Source organism: Oculina patagonica, chromosome 2, assembly GCF_052425735.1.
Source record: "Oculina patagonica isolate OP01 chromosome 2, crgOcupat, whole genome shotgun sequence".
Taxonomy (NCBI): domain Eukaryota; kingdom Metazoa; phylum Cnidaria; class Anthozoa; order Scleractinia; family Oculinidae; genus Oculina; species Oculina patagonica.
The window spans coordinates 23042204-23065697 of NC_135759.1; the positions used below are offsets into that span (position 1 = coordinate 23042204).

The following is a 23494-nucleotide window of genomic DNA, read 5'->3' on the forward strand; positions in this document are numbered from 1 at the left end:
CGCCGGAATCGGCTGGGCTGCCAAAAAAGTTGTAAAAGAAAACTTCACATCCGACCCAAGCAGCAGTTTTATGAACTATGTAAAGTTCACAGCCGTCATGGCTGGCAGCGTTGCACTTAAACAGTATCTCGAGGACCAGAAAATTCTCCCCACCAATTAAAAAAAAATATCTTAATATAAGAACAAAAACACACAATGGCAAGCGTAGCGATTATGGCTGGCGGAGCTATCTTGAACGCTGCTGCTTTCATTGGCGGCAACTATCTTGCTCGAGCTTTGGGTGGCGGAGATGACGCCGCTTTGAAAGAAAAAGAAAGACACGACAAAGCTCTCGAGGCTTACCAGGCAGCTTACGCGAAGTACTCTCGCGACCGCACGAAGCTTCTCGACTGGATCGAAACCAACAATGAGATCAAACAGCAAGCGAAACAAAACTTTACGAACACAGACTACGCTTTCAAACTCTACAACCAGGCACATCCTGACAAACAAATGATTCCTCCGAAAGAACCCAAGTTCTCTGATTTCTATCAGCCAAGTGAGCAGCAGAAACAAGGTGAACTTATGTTCGTTGGCGCTGGCGCGCTTGCACTTGGGTACGCTGCCTTTCGGTTTCTTTAAACTTTTCTTTTTTTCTTGTATACACATGGATGCAAAGATTTTTGCGGAGCAAAACTTTTCGAAGAAAATCTCGAAAGTCTACTATAGCCCCCAGGGCTACTGGAAGGGAATTGCAGCGATAAAAAAATTAGCCGAGGCGGCCAAGGTTTCCGAAGATGCCGCAAAAAAGTGGCTCGTTAAGCAGGCCCTTTGGCAGATCTACCTTCCGGCACCACGATACGTTCCTCGCCCAAAATTCGATGTTTCTTCTCCAAACGCGGTCCACCAGGCGGACCTTCTTTTTCTGCCACACGACAAACTGCCGCGAGGGCGAAAAGTTTACAAATACGCTCTGACTGTTGTTGACGTTGCCAGCCGATTCAAAGAGGCCGAGCCTTTGACCTCCAAAGATTCAACTGAGGTTGCAAAAGGTTTTCAGACAATTTACAGGCGAAGTGCACTAAAATGGCCACAGATGCTGCAAGTTGACCCTGGTCGCGAATTCATGGGAGCTGTTACCAAAGAAATGGAAAATCACAAAACCTATATTAGACGCGGGCGTGTTAACATTCACAGAGATCAAGCTATTGTTGAACGTTTTAATCAAACACTGGCAGGGCGCCTGTTTGGTTATCAGTACGGTGTCGAGATGAACCTGCCATCTGGCCAGCGGTCGACAGCGTGGGTAAAAAGGCTACCCGAAGTTGTTGCCGCTCTGAACAACGAAGTAACCAGTCTTACTGGTAAGAAACCTGCTGCTGCAATCAAAGAAAAGGCTGTTTCGTCAAAACCGTCCTCAAAATATACAAGACCTGTTGGCAAGAAAGAAAAAAAACTCCCCTCTCTCGTTAATGTGCGCTTTCTCTACCAACCTGGCGAGCTGGAAGGCGGCGTAAAAAGGGCTACAGATCCGATTTGGTCATTAAAAGTCTACAGCATTGAAAGGTCTGTTACTAAACCTAATCAGCCAGTTCTTTATTACTTGCACGATGGTCCAAAGCGCGGCTTCGTGCGTGAAGAATTGCTTGTTATTCCTCCAAATACACAGTTACCACCAAGCCCTTAGTGCTTGAGCCCCTTGGGCACTCCTGAGTGGCTTTTTATTTATTAAAGCGCTCTAGAGAGACCTTTGCTTGGCGGCTAGTTAGTTTTTTCACTCCCTTTTATGGGGCGGTGGGCTCTTTTTTTTGCCCCTTCTCTGCAAGAGCTTCGCTCTCGTGCTCCGCACCCATCCGATAGTGCCCATATGCCAAAGTGTTTATCCCATCTTCATTTATCCATCTCTTTGTGTCAAATGGCGACAGCGATTTTTTGTTTACCACTATTGAATGCATCTCGTGGGCATAGCTTCTTAGCATGTGCATTTCGTGAAAGCTTTCCTTGTTTTGAAAAAGTGCATCTTTGAAGTCTTTATGATTTATCTCATTTTTCGTCACGCACTCTTTCACCCCCTTTGCCTTTTTTATATTTTTTTCGTCCACTTTCAGCGTGTTACAACATTTTGACTCACTTGCTTTCGGATGTTTCTCTTTTATTTTTTTGACCAATTCTTCGTCGTTTGCCATTATTACCTGCATTTTTTCCCCTTCGCAAGTGCACTCTTTTATTTTTGCCTCAGGAAAGTTTTTCTTTATTTTTTCGATTTCATTTTCGCTTTCACCTTCTGTCATTATTGAATACATTTTCGGCCTCAAACAAACACACTCTGAAATCAGTTTTCCTGCGCATTCGTCTTTCATTTTCCCCAACACCTTTTTGTTTTCTTTCGAATAAAGTGAATGCTCTTCGGGGTAGTCGCTTGTGTCGTACTCGCCGATGTTTTTTGCCATGTCCGCGTAAACGTCTTCTGTTTCTATCACAAGCAAAAGGCTGTCTGTGTCTGTATACAAAAGCTCGCAACGCTCCCCGTACTCCTTTTTCAGATGGTTGTAAAAGAAGTCATACATGCATAGCTTGCTTACGTCAAGGATAGTCATGCCTGTGTAGACCGGTTTATTGAGAAACAGCTTACTTTTTCGCATGTCTATTCCGACAAGATCGTTTGAAAACATCACGTGCCTTGAATACAATGGACTTGCGACCAATTTTCTTATTTTATTTGTCTCGTCGCTTCTTACTATTCTTATGTCTACACGGTTTCTCAGGTTTTCCATTGTTTTTCCAAAAACCGAGTTGTTCATTAGCTTGTAAAAGGTCTTTTCAAAGTTGTTTTTTGCTTTTTTTCGGAATTCTGTGTTCATCCGGATGTAGGGCTCCATCCAGCATTCCTGTTCAAACTCTAAAACCCTGTGCACTTTTTTGAGTTTCATTCCCTGTTTTAAATAAAACTGCAAGTTTCGGTAATGCACGACGTAATTGGTTTTGTCTTCAAGCGTTAAAACAAGCTTTTCAGTGTTTGGGGGGTTTAATTCAAGATCATTCATTAATTTCTTTTGGTAAGGCGAATACATTTCTTTGTCTATTTTCTTTTTCTCTGGCGCTAATGGGTAACTGTCGTGAGCGTCATGCAGCTCTTTCGGATATTCTAACTCCACCTCCATAATCCATCCAGTTTTTGCATGCTCTTTTTTTGTCATTATTTCTTTTTCTGTTGGCATAACCTTTTTCCATCTAAAACCACTTTTCGGAAGCGGCTTGCTCATTGCCCACCCGTAAAGGTTATTCGCATCGAGATACATTATGTATTTTTTTGGTTGACTCGGATCAAATCCCTTAACATATGGGTTGTTCGCCTTTGCATATCTCTTGCTTACCGACGAAATCCCGCCTCTTATTCCCCTTTCGACGAAGAGGTGCATTTCGTAGTCTGTGAGTAACTCAAGCTCCACACCTGTCTTTTTCAAAAGCGCATCCCAAGAAAGACCTGGCGACGTGTAATAATTTGCGGGATCCAGATTGTACTTCTCAAGGCATAATTTTCGAAAGTTTTCAAAAACGTCCGCTAACAGGGTAACGTCCGTTTTGACATACAAATCGTGGTAGTCTCCAAGATTTTGGCAGCCAAAGGTTTCCCACACTTTTTGCGCGTGTGCATACTCTTTGTCTGTTATGTGCTCGCCTGTAAGTTTACTGTAGAACTTTTCTTTTTTCGGCAAAGTTGTTTCTTTAAATCTTCCCCATGAGTCCATGTATTCATAGGGATAAATCCCCTTTTGTGTTAACAAGCCAAATTTTTCTATAAAAATGGTTTTTGCTTCTTTGTATCCTTCATCTGTTATGTGGATGTTATTGACAATTTGCCATTTTTCTTTAGTTTCGTCCCCACCTTTAAAAAAACTTTCACTCAAGTTGTTATAATTAAATTCCTCCCACACTTCAACGTATTCGCTTGGATATTTTCCGTTATCTAACAACAGTTCACTTTTTTCAAAGAAAACCTTTTTCGTCATATTTAATGCATCCTTCGGCGTATCTTCTACAAGTTTTTCAAGCTTTCCAAGTAAAAAGTTCAAAGTGTCAATAAACCTTAAACCCCCCAGTGAAAATGTAATGTATTTTTCCATGTTGTTTGCAACACACTTTACCTCTTTCTGTGCCTCTTTTGAAATCTTCGAAATTGACTGCATCAAATGGTGAGCATCGTAGCCACTCAGGTTATGAAATGCAACTGGTATTTGAATATTTTTTGGATTTATTTTCATCATTAAGTTACACACGTTGTGCGCGGCTCCTCGAAAATTGCCTGTTATGTGACAATGATCCCTCACCGCATCCTTGTAGTTCGGCTGGATAAGCGGCTCTTTGCACGCTAGGCAGTTTTTTTGGTTTTCAGCGGCTAATTTGTGTGATTTTTTTTCAAGCTTTTTTAGCTTATAATGGTTCCCGCTATTAAGAGTATTCGCCAATTCTATTCTTTCGTAATAGCATTTTTTGTGTAACTGTCCTAAGTAACCAAACTCCTTTTTATTAGATTTAAGCCAAACCGGCAAAGAGTCTAAAAAGTTTTGTTTCACCAACGATTTTTCGCAGATGTGGCAGTTTTCGGCTTTTTTAAAGTTTGCCCAGTCTTTTTGCGTCATAAGGAGAGGTTTTGGCTTTGACAATTCATATCTTATTTTCTTTTCTTCAATTAAAAGACAGTTCAAAAATACTTCAACGGCGTTTTCTCCTCTGTAAACGAATGGTTTTTCGTGTTCACCATCACTTCTTACACGCGTGTAAGCGAATCCGCATGCCTCGTGCTTTTCTGTTTTGTACGTGTAACTTTTCTGGCGGTTCTCGGGCGTTTCTCGGCGCTCTTTTTTTAACAATGCCTCGCCGTCGGCGTAAATCGTATAAGGCGCTTTCATTTGTTTTTGGTAGTTTTTAAAAGAAAGGGTGTTTTTCTCCTCATCTGGCATTTCGATTCTTGTTGGCTTGCCTTTGACCCCATTGCAATACTTTTTGTGCTTTTCAAGCAAGTCTTCTCTTGTAAAATTTGTCAAACACATCATGCAAAAGTGTTTTTTGTTACTGTGTTTGGTTTGGTCGTGTAACAAAGCGCTAATTCTTTTTATAAAACAGTAGTGCTGTTTCAATCCTGACTCAATCAACATAAGGTTTATACGGGGTATTTTGTTTTCTTTTTCGCTTTGTCTGAGAGGTATCACACACCCGTCTTTCAAGTGCCACCCAAAAACATTTATTGCAAGGTTTCTGTTTTGCGCCTCAAGCCTGTCAATCTGCTTTAGGGGTGTCGGAAAATCGATTCCGTTGTAGTTTATGCCGTCATCAACGGGATATTTACTTGTTCTTTGAGGATCTTTTCCGTTCGCAGGCGGGAATAAAGCAGCTCTCAAAGCCCATTTTAAACACTGGTTGTCACTGTTTTGCACGTTAATAATTGCTTTTTTGTTTGCCAGTTTGGGAGGCAAAGGCAAGTAAGTTCCTCCGCGCAATGGCCGATAACGCGCAACATAGGTGTACGCCCTTGTTATTCTTTCAACAACCCACCCCGAGCCCCTCTCCGACCAAGCCTCGATTTCTCCCTTTGCTTTGTCAATAAATTCGTCAAACTCTTTTTTTATTCGGTCTTTGGTGTTTTTTGTAAAAAGACGCGGTTCTCTTTCTCTGAAATAGTGCTCCATGTGTTGCGTAACTCCGTTTCTTTTCATCGAAAATTTTACTTTAAGCCCGAAGCTTGCTTTTATGTCATTCAATTCTTCAATTTCACTTTCCAAAAGATCATAAAACTTTTTTTTGTGTTTTTTTGCAAAAATTAAAAGATCTTTGTTGTTTTTTTCGGTTTCGGGTATGTCCATTTTCCATACTCGGAGCCAATCGTTAAAATCGGTGTTGGCCAGTAAAAAAGACAAATTTCTTTGCGGGTTTCTTTGAAATTCACGGAGGTTTTCCTCCATCATAGCTTGCAAAACTTCTGACGAATATCTTGCGGCAGCCATTTGGTGCATATACAAAGTAAAAAATATTTGTTCAATTGAAAAATAATTCTGGCGCGCCTGTTCTTTGGGGCTTGGTGGGGGCCACTTGTTTTAGGACAGTCCTCATCAAGTGTTAAAAGGGTGCCTTTGCCTTGATACATGTGCATGGGTTGAAAGGCTGTCATCTAACCCCGACACACTTGCAATATGAGGGTTTTGGACGCAAATCCAAAAAAACAGTGAGGGGCGAGAATGGCGAAGCCGGCAGGCGAGCCAGGCGAAGCCCCGAACGCATTTTTTTGGATTTGCGCCAAAACCCTCATATTGCAAGTGTGTACGCGCGACAACAATTTGAAATCGTTTTCCTAACGTTTTCAAATTTCAATCCGTTTCCATCCGAGCCATTTGCAGCCAAAGATCTCCTGTGCGTTATAATAAACGGTACAGCCCAACATAATTTCAAAAACCCATATCGCAATCCGTTTCAATCTACCTTCTTTTGTATTTGCTGTGTTATTGAAATGTTCCTTCACTGTTTTACGAGGTTATTTTAATTTATGTTTCACCGAATTTGATGGTCATGTCCCATGCCTAAATTTCGTTTAAATCCGTGACACAGTCCCTTTAAGGCGCAGATGACAGAAAAGTTTCATCACAGCGGCTGAAAATGCCAAAATAGCGAAATCCTCCCGCTTATTTCCTTCTAGCGTTCTGCATCGAAAATAGCATTCTTATTTACAGAATAAGAAGCTATGACTTGCACATTTGAATAAACAGTTTTCATACCGTAAGCTACGATCATCTCGCTAGTCACTCTGAAGAGAAGAATTCCATTGGGCGAGGACACATCAAAGTGTAGTCTTTGTGATCGGTTCTGAACCAGTTCAGCCATGAGTTTTAATACTGGTGTGGACACGTTAGGATCATGGTACCACCACTCTATCGCCCGCAGGAGAACTGATGTGTAAGTGGGATAGCTTGTGCACGTCAAGGACTCAACTGTACACCTTACCGAACAAACGTCAGTGCAGTACTTGACATTAGCGTGGTTTTGTGTTTGTTTAGATAAAATTTCGCAGAAAGCTCTAATCAAACATAACGACAATACGTTTGGAATAAAATCATTCTGCTAACTTTGAAACTGCATAACACATTGGCTAACATAAAAAGAAATCGGAATATTGGGTTACGCACTAATGTGAGTGATTTCTCAGTTGCATTACGTAGACGCTGACAACTAAATCGCACTAAGCCAATCAAAAACCTTATCTATTGTCCTGATGTCCTCATATCAAGTCACTGACCTGATATAATTATTGCCAGTTTTTTGTGCCAAATTTGGGTACGCCATACACCTAAGCAATCGTACCTTTTTGGTACACTTCGGTGGCATATCAGGTATGTTCAGTCTCACCATGGGTGTTTTGACGAGATGCAGTCTCGCTAAAATACGAACCACAGCTCGACCAAAACTTGCCTGATGGCAGTCGAAGTGTACCAATATCCTCCCTCTCCCCTGCGAGTCAGTCCTAAGAACCATTTGGATGACGTTTGTTTTGGTAGTTTGAAGATATGCTTCAGAGAGTCCTCAAATACTTAAACTTTTCAACCTACGTCTAGCATAACTTCTCTCTAGACTACAAATAACGAGTCAAACGTGTAAAGGATACATCCAGTCAAAGAACATCATATAGCTGGATTTACTGTTGAAAGCAAAGGCAAGTCCACGGATATCCCGACACAATCCTACAAGGGTTCGCTACAGGACGAACAAAAAACATTCAACTGTTATTTCTTGTCACCTCATGATTTTTTTGTTTTTTCACTAGCCCCCCCGACGAAGACGTTCTTTGGCATGTCGCGCAATCTTTTCTGTTCAAAGAATTCCTTGATGGTCACACGCTTGACGTTTTGTTAACAAATTGTCCTTGAAACTAGAATACCTCAATAATTACCATCTATTAAATATAAGCATTGCACAGCAAGTTTGAAAAAAAAAAAAACGCGGATACCTTGGTTTCCTCTTGTTGGAATGCATTATTGCCCACAGCGACCAACTGACTTGCTACTGAATCCATGGTGCCTAAACATACACCGAACAAACAAACAGACAATCAAAAAAGAAGTTAGTGATGATGAGATATATTAGAAAATGAACCACGACATTCTGCTTATGAATATTTTGGGCATTTGGGGAAACATAAAATAAAACCAGGGCGCTAAAAAGGAAGGGCGGCGAAACGCGCTCAGAGCTCTTGAGCGATGTGTGATGCGGAGGCGGACTGGGGCGAGCGCGCTCCACTGCAGCAAAGTGAAAAAAAAGGCGGCAAATGCGATCGTGTGGCTAGTGAAAAAAAGTGATTGCTACGCGGAACCAGTAAGAGATTTCCACGAAATTTCTTTGGGCATTAAATAATGATATGCTTCCCAATCAGTAAAAAGTTAGAAAGTGTTTGAATCTGTTACCGCAGAGTTGAATTATGGCAATTAAAATCATCTTGCTCGAACAGCCTTCGACCTTTTTTTCGAACGCTAGAAATCAAGCACCAATTTCGTAAAGAAACCAAATCCTCTGGAACAATCAATTCGTACGCATCAACGGCAAACCTATTTTTTACAGAAGACTACTCTCAAAGGGTATCACTTTCATTTCTGACATTCTGACCAAGAACGGCAAGCTAAAGCCTTGGCCCTCTTTTGCGACAATTGGGCTTACGCTCATTGAATTTTTCTCACTACTGGGTATTTTTGACTCTCTTCCTTCTCCGTGGAAAGCCCTAATTAACTCGAATGGGACTCCTATTGAATCTTACATCCCACCTGTATTGCAACATACCCTCTATTTAAATGGTAAATGCTTTCCGCTTGATTCGATTAACTCGAAAAAGCTATACTGGGAATTGGTGGAGACGATTCAAGTAGACCCAGCGGCACGACACAAATATACAACATTATTTCACAATCACGAGTTAGACTGGGAAACATTTTACTTAATTCCACATGTCGTTACAATTGACACGAATACAAAAATTTTCCAATACAAAATTCTCAATCGGATACTGTACACCAACAAATCTCTATACAAAATGAAAATAGTCAGCTCTCCTCTTTGTACTTTCTGTCACACGTCTGAGGAATCTCTCGAGCATCTTTTTTGTTATTGTAAACATAGCATCGACTTTTGGAAGTCCGTTGTTCTTTGGCTAAAATCCATAGACATAAATATTGACTTTTTAAATGATTACGATATCATTTTCGGCCTAGCTCAAAAGAATCTCAATTGGACCCTTCTAAATCATATTATTATTATTGGTAAACAGGTCATTTACTCTAACCGGCTCAAGAATATTCTACCCCTTTTGCCACATGTTATCATAAAAATAAAATACATTGAATCAATTGAGCGATCCATTGCCCTAAAAAATAACAAACTGAAAACTCACGTTGAAAAGTGGAAGCCAATTATCAACTCTTTGTAATATAATGTATAAGATTATTAAGTTTTTTGGAGATTAGGTGTTTAACATGTACCGTAATTACTTTTGTAACGTATAACGTAAGTAATGTAGTATGTTTGTGTAACATAATATAATGTACTGTGTAATGTAATATATGTAGGGTTAAACAAATGTAATGTACTGTAGTGTAAGTCTTCTAAAGCATTAAAGTATAAAAAAAATAAAAAATAAAAAATAAAAAATAAAAAAAAAACAATTTCGTAAAAAGTATTGTAGCAGGTGGCTCAATTTTCTAGCAATAAGTAAAGTATGTATTGCTTTTTCATCTGTGTAAATTTCGTTCTGGACTTTTTTGGACTTTTTGAGTTAGAGGGTTTGAAATTTTACACTTTTTTTCGACTGTGCGATCAGGGTGCTATTACTAGCTTTCTAGCAGTTTACTCGTTTCTCTGCGACCATGTTGTAGCTGTCTGTGACCGTGATAACAAGAGAAGTCTTTTTAAAGATTCTGAACTGTGAAATTCACAATTACACCCTGATTAGCTCAGTCATTTGAGTGAAAATTGCAGCTGAAGTCAAATTTGTTTTCAAAATCAATATTAAATGACTGCATTTCTTAGATTCTTCTCAGTCTGGTAGATCATGTTAACCATCAGGCAATGCCTTATGATGACTGCTTTACTTAATAATTTTCGCCCAAAAAAATATCTATCAACCAGTATTTCTTTCTAAGTTGTCCAACAGGCACTAGTTTCTATCCTCAGGTGGTGACAGTTGTAGCCACAAAAGAACTGTCTCATACATTGGCAGAAGAAGATGCACTCAATGTCAGTGCAGTTGCACTCAATGAGTACAAACCATTCAAGACTTCCCTACACTGGATGCTAGCCAAGCAAATGTATGTCTTTACAACACAAACATTAACATCACAAACATCAACATCTCCCTCTTTTTAATTACTAAATGGCATTGTTTAAGACCTTTTTTGTTTTAATAATTTGCCTTTTGCTCTGGTGATGTAAAGATAAAAAGCAAACCTTTTTTAATTTTTTGCAACAGTTGCTTGACCATGCTTGTTGTATAAAAACAAATTATTCTTAATATTTTCAGTGGAGAAAGAGGATAAAAGTATGTCAGAAAAGCAGCTGGGAATGCCTTAGAGTTCTTTTCATAAAATTATATTTCATTAGTTATGTGTATGGAGATCTAGATCTGGAAGGAAAATTACCAAGAAATTTATGTGTCAAGTGGTCTTCTGCATTAACAAATAGTGACATTTCTTTTTATAAATCAAATATGAAATCAGGGGCAGATCCAGGATTTTTTTAGGAGGGGGTGCACCACAATTTTGTAAGGAATGGTACTAGAAAGAGGCAGGTCATCTCAGAGGTGAGGAGGTGTACCCCCTGCTCCCTTCCCCTAGATCAATCCTGGAAACAATACATTCCTTGATACCTCATTGTCAACACATGATCATGATATAAATAAAGCTGACTGATAGCAAGATATATCAAATAAATCAAAAAAGTAAATAAAGATCATTGGTCACACTATTGTATATTGATGGGCTACTTAGTGGTGTGTATAGATATAGCGATCATAAATAAAAATTTTAGCATGCAGGCTAAAGATGAAACTCTATTTTTTTAGTAAAATAGTAACATATAATGAAAAAAGGCCTGTTATTTTTTTAACCTTATTATATGTGCTGCTCAGTGTATCTGTCAAAATCAAAACTAAAAGGAATATTCCGAGTCATGAGTGATTTAAATGTAATAACAGAAAGCATGTTTCACTTGCCCTGTTACACTTACTGACCTTACTCTTTCTGGGAAGTTCATGGATACAAACCCCACACTTTCATCTTTATTTATTTTATTTACTTGACAGATATTTCTTGAGCTGCAGTTTTTAATCTTAATTTACTGAGGTTGTCAGGGTGAAAGTAAGATTTCAGTGATTTTCACAGGTCAGATTTTGGAAAAAGACTCCATCATAATTCATGATCATTCACAGTTAAAGACGACGCAATATGATCGCAGAGAAAAGAGTAAAATTGCTAAAAAGTTATTAATAGCACCCTGATCGCACAGTCGAAAAAAGTATAAACTTTCAAAACCTCTAACTCAAAAAGTTCAAAATGAAATTTACACAGATGAAAGAGCAATACATACTGTACTTATTGTTTGGAAACTGAGCCATCTCTGACCATATCTTTTACGTAATTGGTGCTTGATTGCTAGCGTCCGAAGAAAAGGTAAAAAGCCTTTCGAGCAAGTTGATTTTATTTGTGATAATGCAACACTGTGTTCACAGAATCGAGCACTTTTAACTTCTGACGGTTGAAGAAACATATCGTTATTCCATTCCCAAAAGAATTTCGTGGAAATCTCTTACTGGTTCCGCGTAGCAATCACTTTTTTTCACTAGCCACACGATCGCATTTGCCGCCATGTTTTTCACTTTGCTGCAGTGGAGCGCGCTCGCCCCAGTCCGCCTCCGCATCACACATCGCTCAAGAGCTCTGAGCGCGTTTCGCCGCCCTTCCTTTTTAGCGCCCTGATAAAACTAACTTGGACCGATTGGATTTTTGTTTTGTGACAAAACAAAAAACCAATCGGTCCAAGTTAGTTCAGTTCCAAGGGCATTGTCTTGGTCTAGTAGGATTCTCAGCTCAGCACGCGAGATGACTTGGAAACGTGACAAATGCATGCCACGTGTCGCACAAAAAAAAGATTGTTTCTAACCATTTCAGTTAAAGGACCAAAAGCACCTTAAGGATATTCGTCAGTGCTAATTGGAGACCCGGAAACTCTTCTGATTACTTCTCTACCACGCCAAATAACACCACGCTTGACCCCTGACTGTAACAATAGTAAAGGCGCTTACTTGTAATGGGAGACATGAATGATTCAAACTTCTCTTCATCCTCGCCCAAGTCTACCATCAGCAGCCTGCCCAGCGCAATGTAAAATGTGGTTCTACTGCGCATGTCTTTGTAAGCTCGAGTAGTGTGCGTCCCAAGAAATGGAAAGTGTTCACTCTGGCAAATGAACAACAAAATGTGCACGACATAAACTTTAAAAAAAAATAAAGCACTGAATTTACTTAGCAGCATCATGTATTCTAATTGTGGTGAGCTATCCGTACCCTTTACTTTGAGCTAATGCAAAAAAAAATTAGGTGAAGATGTAAACTATATCATGTGAGACATACCGTGTGATTGTTTAGTACGAACTGTACTGCGTCCAACTTGACGAGTTTACGAGCACTACTATAGTTAAGCTGTGTTAAGGAACAACCCTAAAGTAAGCCGAGCACAGCAACTGCAATGTGTACCAACAAACAGAAAAAAAAAATCGTTACCAAAAGTGAACTGATGATCTATGTCTGGATTGTCACAAGTCCTTTTTGCGATATACAATATAAAAACACCAAAGTGGAAACGACAAGCTAAAACGGAACAGGTATGGTAGAGACAGGAGAAGACGTACGGGTAGATGGATTGCAAATGAAGAATTTGAAAACAGCGGACTAAACTCTTCAACGTGCGCTATCAGTGTGAAACGGGCGTTAATTCCTGACTCAAAAACGTTATTATAACTTGAACAAGACCAACATTCTTCAAGTCTTCAGACTGTAGATGCGAAGCATAAAAGGCATCTTTTTTTTCAGCGAATGAAGATTTTCTTTTTACAAACTATACACTTAAAATATATATTTTTTTCAGTTTGAACAACAGAAAACAACAAAGTAAAGGATATCCGACGGACAAGTCACTCAGAAGCTGTAAGGTTTTCGAGATGATAGCCTCACTGCTGCCCCAGAACTTCATGTTGGTGATTCTGTGAAGAAAGGACAGCCCAGTGTTACTCATGAGAATGGTACATCTATGGCTGATTTAGAAATTGTAAATTAAGTGGCTAAGCCAGTTTGATTCTCACTCCATCGTTCATGTTCACATTGAATTAACTCATGGGTAGCAAACGCATGTGAAGCAGCTCAAGCTGAATTGGATATTGCCAGAACTTGTTGTTAAAATGAGCCTCGGTCAAAGACAACACGATTACCCTTGCTTACATTTTCCCCATGAAGACGCTCAAGACATTCGATTCATCGTGAAGCCCAAGTCTCTCAGAAAGTCGTCTGTACACCTTTTTGATAAGAACAAAATGACGAACAAGGAAATGTTAGCTGTAAGTTATGACCATATATATAACTAACGTCGATAACATAACTTTTTGTTCTGAGTATTGATACCCTCTCAACTGAATGTTTTACTGTTGACCGTGGATCAAAATAACAGATTTTTAAAATGGTGATTACAATTTAGTGACACTTTCGCAAAATTTGATACCCAATGCATCCACTAGTTTAAACCATAACATCCTCACAAAAATTTACTTTGAGCGAAATATGGTTCTGCTATTTTTGCGAAATTAAGTACGCACAAAAATTAGTCAGAATAAGAAGTAGTGAGAAGTGAGAAATAGAAACATACACATCCGATCAGTTCACGTGATGACATAAAATTGGAATAAAGGAAGTTCTTTTTAGTTTCACCTTGGATGTTTTCTGTGCCTGATCTCCAACATACATCTTCCGGAACTGTTCAAAGAAACTTAAAATAGCAAGCTCCAGCTTTTCACTTCCTCGCTGAGAAAGTTGAGAGTCTGTTAGATTCATTAGTTGTAGAACTCTGCGGAAAGAAGAAACATTGAATTTTTCCACTGTAGGAATTGCCTCGCTTCTCTTTTGTTAAATCAAACTAAATTTTCATGCCTAGAGAGGCTTCCCAATTACTTTAATTTGTAAAACCATACTCGAAGATTAGATATCATATAACTTATTAATTTGGCCTATTACTAACCCAACTGAACAACAGATGAGTTAATCAGAAATCGAAGCAAAACAAGAATAAAAGAGAAAGAAACGGATGCCAAGTAAGAGAAAAACGTATGTCTAACTTCTAAAATATAGTTCCAACATGTTTTCATATAAATGCTGTAATAGTCACTGGCATTGTTGCCACAAGTTTTGTTCTGGCATGGTTGACATAAGTTTTCAAAATTCCCTGACTTTTCCCTGATAAAATAAAATTTTCTTGACTAAATAAATCCAAACTTTCAGATATGGTAGCAGCCTCCACTTCCAAAAGAAAACCATCGCTGAGTTTACATTGACCTTAAATGTCATTTCCAGCCCTCAACAGTATTAAATCAGAGGTGTCACAATTTCAATTTCCCCTGACCTTTCTTCAAGATTTCAATTTTCCCTGACTAAAAATAAAATTCCGTGATTTTCCCCTGACCTGCAAAAAATTATTTTTCTCTGACCTGTGGCAACCCTGAATGGTGCAATGCAACAAATATGCAAATAGTAAGTAAAGCCATCCAATCCAGTACATGTCAGTTACATAAGCCTGCTCACCTACAAACAAGTTCACCATCCAATGCATCATACTCATCTATTGTAGAGTAGGACACTCGTCCACCAATAACTGAGCCAATTATATACACAAGCCATGTTAGACGACCTACAGAACAGAAGCACAAGTGATACCTTAAGGTTACTAATTTTAGCGGCTATTAATTTTGGCGATTTTTTCAGAGGAAGATCTAGCGACTATTTAATTTAGCGATTTACCGAAAAATTCAAAAAGTTATGGTGATATCGTGTAAACCAGTTTTTTATGAACATATACTGAGCTAAGATGGAAATAATTGTTCAGTAAAAGAACAAACTCACTTGAAAAAAGTTAAAAGTTACCTGCGTCTATTGAATTAAAAAGAATTTTTCAAGTCGAGTATGCTTTATTTTGCTTTCCTTTGGGGTGGGGAAAGGGGTACTTAAATTTAACCAGTATTAAACTTGACCGAGACTTTAGCGAGCACTAAATTTAGCGATTTTTACCCTACTCGCTAAAATCGCTAAAATTAGTAGCTGCTAACAATAGTAACCTTAAGGTAAGTAATGATTATTTAATGTTTTACAAAAAGAGGTCATGTATGACAGCTCCCAACTATTGTAATTTGTTTGGGACAAGGAGGTGATCGTACAAGGAGGTTTACAGTCAAACCGAAAGTTCTTTTGATGGGAAATCTGCAATATTGCAGTGCAATGTTTCAATATTGATTGACAGTTTGCTTGTCGCAACTTGCAACTTTCAATTAAAAATTTGCACGAGCAAGTTGCCAAGTTCCGCTTTTTATTTTGCCGTATATAACGAGGTTATACCACATTATTTTGTTTCAAACAGACAGAAAATAATTGCCCCTCATTCGACTGTTCATTAACAAAATGCGACAAATAAGCAACAGGCTTAGTTTTGAATTTTAAGTGCAATTCCAAGTTTGGCGATTTCAACTACCAGTAACCCTGTCGCTAATTTTTTTTCGCAGTCTGTTGATAAGCAGTCAACCATGCATAGGGCAATTATTTCATCCTTTTTTGAAACAGAGGTGGAATTATTACGTTTCATATAGGGAAAATAAAATACAGAACTTGGAAACTTGCTCAGGCAAATTTGAAATGGACGTTGCAAGTTGTGACAAGCATACTGTCAATCATTATCAATATTGGAACATTGCGCTGCAACATTACAAAGCTCCCATCAAAAGAACATCCTGTTTAACTGCAACTGTAGTGAGATTTTATTGTTGCAAAATTGTCCTTAAAATTAAAATTTGTAAGGTTCTGCAAGTACATGTATTGCATAATTTCTGTGGTACCTTGCTGAATGGTCAAGTCTGTTGTTGAAGCTGAGGTGTTTCGTACCAACTCCTGATAACTCTGTGCTGCTTGGTCAAATAGTGAAATTAACAGTTGGCATGTCTGTTCATATTCACAACGTCCAAATGTGGAAAGCTGCAAAGAAATCCCCATGGTCATCATAATCATCATCAAATTTTTAAAACACTTGAAACATTTGATCATCAACATCATCAGGGCTGTACATGTACTATAGCTAAAAAAGGCAAACTCAGCCGCCATTTCTGGCCTGTGTATTTTTAAAATTAACACAAGTCTATGTTTTCTAGTTAAAAATTTCAGCCAGTTACAAGCTTCCTCTCAACCAGTGAAATTAGCCAGTACATGCAAGGTACATGTACAAATAAAACATGCATGTCACCTGGTCCAGCTGTTGTTGAACCGTTCCTGAATCATCAAGTGGATCCTCCGCACTTTCCCTGTAAACAAAGAAAACAAAATGGGACATTCTCTCATTTTCAAACAGAGTTAATCTTTTCGCTCCCAAAGTTAAACATCAAGTCAATGCATTGCTTCTTTTTGAACATTTTGCAAAAAATAAAACTTTGAGAAGTTTTCTCCAGTTTTAAACTTAGATACTCTTGGGTATCATTAATAATTTTTTGATTGAATTATATGTAAACCAACTAAACACTCCCAGACTCACCTTATAACCACTTCTACAGAGGCCAGGCGTGATGTCACATATGCTTTGGTGACCTGACATTTAACAGGAAAGGAAAGTTGACACTAAATTGGAACCTGAACTTTTACAGCTGAGATCATGGGGGAAAGGAATTCCACCCTTAAACCAAGCAGTGTAATTAAGAGACCAGCTTGTTGCCAACAGCATAGCCAGTACATCATATTGTTTAGCAACATCCCCTCCAAAAACTGCAGACTTGGTCATGTCTTAAGGATGTGATTCCAACTGAAGTTACTCATTTTTGAGACTGGACTAGATAACATATTCATCTCAATACAAACTGGAAAGCGAAATTTACACATGCCATATTTTTAAGATTGTAGGAGACAAAAAAAGTGATTGTTAGTTTCATTTTCATGGTGACTACTTATACTCTGCATGTACATCTTACACAATTTGGCATTTGACCATTTTTACCGAATGGTAATGAGGTTATGTTATGGGCTGCATTTTCTCACTCGAACACTCACTCACTCACTCACTCGATTCTGATATCAAACCGCAATTAATTTATCATTAAACGAGAAATGTGCTGATGGAAAGGTCTTTTAAACGCATTCAGCACATGTCAATCAGAAACAAATTATTCTTCAACCTCGTTCCAGGGTCTCTCTCTTTCAGGGCAGTAAACTGAATTTCACAAAACAAATCGAAAGAGGACCACTTACACTTATCCTCTGGTGATAAAAGAGATTAGTAGAAACTCAGCTGTGTTCTATTGAAAATCCGCGAATCTGATTGGTTCTCCCACTGTTTTCTATTCGCCGATAGAAAACAGTCGCGCGCGCACGTATCTCTTTAAGCGGTAAATTTTCTTTATTTTTGTCTTCAAAGTGCACAATATTGTAGGTTTTGTACTGCAATCCTTTAGAGTTTCTACTAAAACAATTAGACTACTCGCCCTTGTTTTCTATGAGCGATAGTCAACTCGGCTGCGCCTCGTTGACTATTCGCTCATAGAAAACTCGGGCTCGTAGTCTAATTGTTTAATAGAATTCGCTCAACGAAGCCTCAGAGCATAGGCTAACAATGACCCATTCAAGTAAGAAAACATTCAAAGACGCGTTTTAGTAAACACAACATTCATGCACGTTTTTGTTTCGCGTCACATCATCTTTGTGTCACGTCATCCGTTCTTCATCTTTTTGAGTCGTGCAGAAACGCGCATCTTTCTCTCAAATTTTATTCGCTGCTTAAAATAACGCTATACGTGCTGGCAGAAAAGTAAACATATTTAAAAAACAAATTTACTTAATGCTTAAAAGGATCAAAGGTTACACTTAAATATTTTTGTGATGAAATAGAATTCGCGCTACGAAGCCTGAGAGCACGAACCATCAATGATGCAATTCCCATGGAAAAATAAAACATTCACAGGGAAATAAAGTGATATTGTGTTACATTATTGAACGCTTATTTGAAGAAAAAAAGCTATCAATGACCCATTCACGCAAGAAAACACTCGAAGGCAAATTAAGTGAGATTGTGACATAACTGATAGCACCTATGGACTACATATAGTTACGCTTAAACTGTTATAGAAAATTATTATTGCATGTGACGTGATTTAATAAACGTTTCAGCTCACTGGAAAAACACAAATGCGTAGCACGTTTCTGTTTCGCGCTACGTCACCTCGTGTCATGTCATCCGTTTTTCATCTTTTTGAGGCGAGCAGATCTCAAATTTCATCGACTGTTCAAAAAATAACAACGCTTGTCGCTGCCTAACCTCCCACGCAGTCGTTCTTAGGGGCGATTGTGTTCCACACCGTGTAACGCAATCGCGGGGAGGAGTGTAACGCGATCACCCCTAAGAACGACTGCGTGGGAGGCTAGTCGCTGCCCGGTATGTACCGTAGTTATTCGGTTATAAGGCGCACGGTTTTTTCGAGAAAAATCTGTTTTTCTGTGGGAAGTTCATGCCAAAATTGGGGTGCGTCTTATAGCCGAGTATTTTCGCCCAACAAAATCTTATGACCGCTATTTTACCGAAACTTACAGTTAAAACAAGAGGGTTATTGTCTTTTACAGTATTAAAGATATAAGAAACATTAACTTTAAACGCAAAGTTTATTATCGCGTATATAAAACGAGTTTCAGTAACACCTGTATATGCCAGCATTTTGTTCAAATTAGACAAAGAAAATCTAGCATTCTCATTTGAAACAAACCTTTCTAAGCGTGGAAAGTGGAAAATGACTTTAGAAGACAAGGAAAACACCAAAAAAGCTTGAGAATCTTTCAAAACCACTCAATAAACAAAGTACAAAGCGATCCAAAGCGTGCTTGAGAGCTTGGTAACCAAGCAACAAACTCAGTGGTCACTGGAAACTACACATCTGCCAGGTTACTAAGCAGCTAAGTTCGAAGCATGAACGATGGAAAGATGTTTTGCTCAAGTGGATTTATTTTTAGCAGGAAATGTTAGCTTTTTACTGGACGATTGTGCCAAGGAGTATGAACAACATTCAAACATTCAAATTTTGTAAGAAAAAACTGTCCTTAAATTGATCACTACATCTTTTCAACTCTCCAACTCATGGTGCGTCTTATAACCGAGTGTTTTTGGAGAATTTTCAGTTTGTAAACTTAGCATAACAATGTTGCCAAGTTTGGGGTGCGTCTTATAACCGAGTGCGCCTTATAACCGAATAACTACGGTATATTATATATGTGCTGACAGAAAAGTAATTGAACACACAATTTATCGCATCTAAGACAGTAAAAACCATATTCAAAGGTTACAATTTATTTTGGTGGTGAAAAATAGAATTTGCGCTTCGAAGCCGGAGAGCACAAAGCATCAGTGACCCATTGACGCAACTCACATGAAAAAAAAAAAAAGCATTTAAAGGCAAATGAAGTGAGACCGTTACATTCTTGAACGCTTATTTGAAAAACAAAGCAAAGGACGCCACTTCATCGAATTACCATGAGGTTGCTCGAAGAGCCTTTGATTACATTTCCCATAAGATACCTTGTGCCCCCTAATTTTTTTTTTTGAGGGGGGGAGGGGGCAAACAAGGAGTAATATGGGAGATGTGAAAGTGGGGAATGACTCAAATTGAATTCATAGAAGCTGTGGTATGTGTGTGTCATTGGTCTGTTCTATGACGGTTAATGAACAACACATATTAAGAGTTAAATTGACAACAACTTGAGCTGGAGAACTCATCATTCAAAGATGTTACCTCAGGAGCGTAAGTTTCTAAAAGGTGTGGTTCTGTGTTCTTTACATAGGGCATTGAAGCAACCATCCTTTGCCACAGACTCAAAAGGTAATGAAGACTATTAGGAGCAAACTGCCACATCTGAAACAATGTACAAAACACAAAAAATTATGATTCTTTTTTTATGGCCATTGTGCTCCAATCTTAAAGACTGGAAACTGTATAATGTTCTTGCATAGCATATGTTTACCTTTTTACTCAGCAATGCATGTAAGCCACTACATAATGATGTCTGTATGTGCATGTAACAATTATTACGTTTCAGCCAAATACAAACAAGTTATTGAAAGGACTGGTGCAATACAACAGTGTGTAAGTACACAAAAAATAAATTATGCATTTTGCCCATAGGCATGTGTTGTGCCAAAAGTTTGGCCAAGGTACTCAAATGGCTTTTAAAGCAATTATTGCACTGTTCCCTTTAAAGGAAGGGACATTGAGTATTATTTTATTTTATTCTCACCTGTAGACTTGTGACTGTAAACTTTGCTATAAGTGCTATAAATTCACTGTATCCCTCAACCTTGACTATCTCTCCCAACTGATAGTTAGACTTGAGTCTAGCAAGCAGTCGGCAAAATTCATGATAATTATTGGGGTCTGCAAGTGACTGAAATGTAATTTACATTGAAACAGTTAATAGGACGTATGGTTGTGGTTTAAGATTGAAAATAATATACCGGTATAGTGAATAATTTCAATATAAATATTAGCAAAAGTAAATTATACGACGCACTTGTCACTTGACAATGACATCCGACGATGTCGAAACGTCGTATATTACTTTCGCTAAGATTTATATTGAAAATATTTCCACAAGCTTTACTCAGGGAATACAGTTGAACTCTACGGCCCCCGGGGAAAGGGCGGGGCGGGGGGGAAAAAAAAAAAAGGGGAAAAAAAAAAAAATAATTTGCAGCTAATTTAATGTGGCTAAATGTAATTTAGGCTAGGTTAAACGCAAAACAATGCTGGTCAGCAGTTTTCCTCAGGGTTTTGGTGCGGGGTGGCGGGGGGTTTCATGCAGGGGCCCCACATGGCTTACAGTGTGGCTTCAGATGTCAAGTCATTCAGCGTTTGCTTTCGCTTTGCATAAGTCCTTACAGTGCTTTGATTCCCGGCCCATCCCTCCCTCTTGTCATTGTAAGGGGGTAAGTATGTGTGTTTCCACTGTCTTTTTAGTGTGACGGTGCTGGGTGGGTGGTTGCCGCTCACAGGGTTGTCGTGGATCGGCTCTGCTGCTCTCGTGGCGTCACCCTCCTTATAGGCACCATTCCCCAAGCTCATCTATTGTTGATGAGTTTAAATTACAGATCAGCAAAAAAAGGAGCCTCAAGAGAAATGACCAGTAAGTAATTGTATATTCCCTTTGACCAGCTGAAAATTTAAACTTTGAAACAACAATGCTTCATGTTTTAATAGATTTCATACTTTTAAGAGATTTGAGGAAAACTCTTGGAGAAAGCAAACACCAATTCACTTGTGTACATACAGAGTATGTACATTATTGTATGAAACCAATATGGTTGCACCATACATGTATTCCATGGGTTGGGTGGGTGAGTAGAAGGTGGTGGTGTTGATGATGATGATGATGATGATGATGATGACAATGACAATGACAATGGCTGCAGTGAAGGTGAGGATAAAGACCATCATCATCAGTGTCGTGTTGTCATGATCACCATCATGTAATAACATGCCAAAGTCTGCAAGAATTTACACTATAGTGGCCTCACAGGCATAAGAGGCAAGGTGACTGTAGCAACTGCATCAACCACAATTATTTCTTCTACCTAAACCTTGCACCAAATATTTAAAATTAAAGTACATTCAAATATTAAGTAGTTAGTTAAAAAACAAACCTGTGGAGATTCAAGAACTCCCTTGACACCCTGAACCAGCTGCTCTAGAAACTTGGCTCTTTCATTATTGTTAAATAGTGATCTTCTGATTGATGCTAGTTGCACTAAACATGAAAGGGCCTGGAAAATACAAGTACAACCCTTGTAAAATATTTTTGACAGTAAAATTTCACATACATGATATTAAACTTTATAAAGTGCGATTTTGAACTTAAGAATGAGCACTATGACTTACCATTGGAGAAAGTGAAGTTGGTAGAGCTCTATACAAATCAAAAAATAACTGTAGAGTGGCAAAATTTAAAAATGCTAAAACAAGAAAAACAGGAATAGAAATTATTAAATGATAAACAGTATAATTACAATGTATAAAAAAATGTTGTGTTATTCATCGTGTAGAGTACAATAATATATTATTTTTTTTTTCTCCTGTTTGAATCGACGTTATTTTATAGGATAAGTAGGTGTAAAACCCTCGCTAATTAACCTGAACCTCCACTAAACACCCTTCTCCCCCACCATACACTAACTGACCAGAAGAAGAGTTGAGAACAAATTATTTTGAGTTTTTCAAAAGAACTGCTGCGCAACATAATTATTTTCCCTGTTGACTTCACAGTTCTTTTTGCTACTTGGTAAAAAGTTTAGAATAACTTTTGAACTTCAGTTCAGTAAGGCAAGGTAAACTTGGTAAACAATACTTCAACCGATTCCAAATGTAAGTTCAGAATTATGTGAAAACGCATTTTAGTTTACCTCCTCTCCAGCTGGTTGGGATCTGGACAGTGCCAAGGTCATCTGACGACTCATCCATGGAAGTGCCAATGAAATCAAATGACAGACAGTTACATGTGAGTTGAAGAAGATAACTCATAAGGCTGTGCTGTGGGACATAACAAAGAACACAAAATGTGTTATAGGATGCAGACGTTGTGGTTCCCTTTTTTCAGATTATAATAATCACTAGGAGACAATGAAAAAAGGAAAATCAAACTAATTTGAAAAAATTTGAACCAAAGGTATTTTTAAACCACAGCATGGGCAAATCAAATTATATAAAAGATGATTAACTTATTTTTGGTTTATAACATTTTGTCAGACAATCACAAAAAAATTTTATTAAAATTGAAGTTGTGTATGAAAAAGCCTGGCAGCACAAACCTGACTACCATCTTGCAAGTTCAATTGCTTGTTGTAGGCCTGCAACAATTAAAAAATAAAACTTGAGTTTTACATTTTTATTTTTTTTATTTTTTATTTTTTATATTATATATTTTTTTATTATTATTGCTCACACAAAGGTTACATGACTTCACACTACATTTACAAAAGTTACAATTCAAAAAGAGAACAAAACTTAATTAAACAGTTAACTTAAAAAAAAACGGTAGCAAAGCAGACGTTACAAAAGAAGAAATAGTAGGTATTACAAAATTACAAGATTTACAGTACTAGAGTGAGTTTTACATTTTTCTTGAATTACATAATACAGTCAGAGCTCTCGTAAGCGGACACCCTAGGGA

General features: G+C 38.2%; 1 protein-coding gene across 1 annotated transcript in view; it reads right to left on the reverse strand.

Annotated features, from left to right (window-relative positions):
* The window catches only part of LOC144643598 (exportin-7-like), a 48508-nt gene that overhangs the window by 20044 nt on the left and 4970 nt on the right, over nt 1–23494 (reverse strand). The window contains exons 9-26 of the mRNA XM_078502900.1: nt 23133–23171; nt 22728–22854; nt 22207–22280; nt 21972–22091; nt 20570–20716; nt 20068–20187; nt 16836–16888; nt 16551–16608; nt 16150–16285; nt 14849–14954; nt 13982–14117; nt 13499–13572; nt 13188–13263; nt 12635–12703; nt 12308–12461; nt 7973–8043; nt 7631–7719; nt 6747–6937 (exon numbers count right to left, since the gene is read on the reverse strand). Of these exons, the coding sequence (XP_078359026.1) occupies nt 6747–6937; nt 7631–7719; nt 7973–8043; nt 12308–12461; nt 12635–12703; nt 13188–13263; nt 13499–13572; nt 13982–14117; nt 14849–14954; nt 16150–16285; nt 16551–16608; nt 16836–16888; nt 20068–20187; nt 20570–20716; nt 21972–22091; nt 22207–22280; nt 22728–22854; nt 23133–23171 (1840 nt within the window). The remainder of the gene's footprint in view (nt 1–6746; nt 6938–7630; nt 7720–7972; nt 8044–12307; nt 12462–12634; nt 12704–13187; nt 13264–13498; nt 13573–13981; nt 14118–14848; nt 14955–16149; nt 16286–16550; nt 16609–16835; nt 16889–20067; nt 20188–20569; nt 20717–21971; nt 22092–22206; nt 22281–22727; nt 22855–23132; nt 23172–23494) is intronic.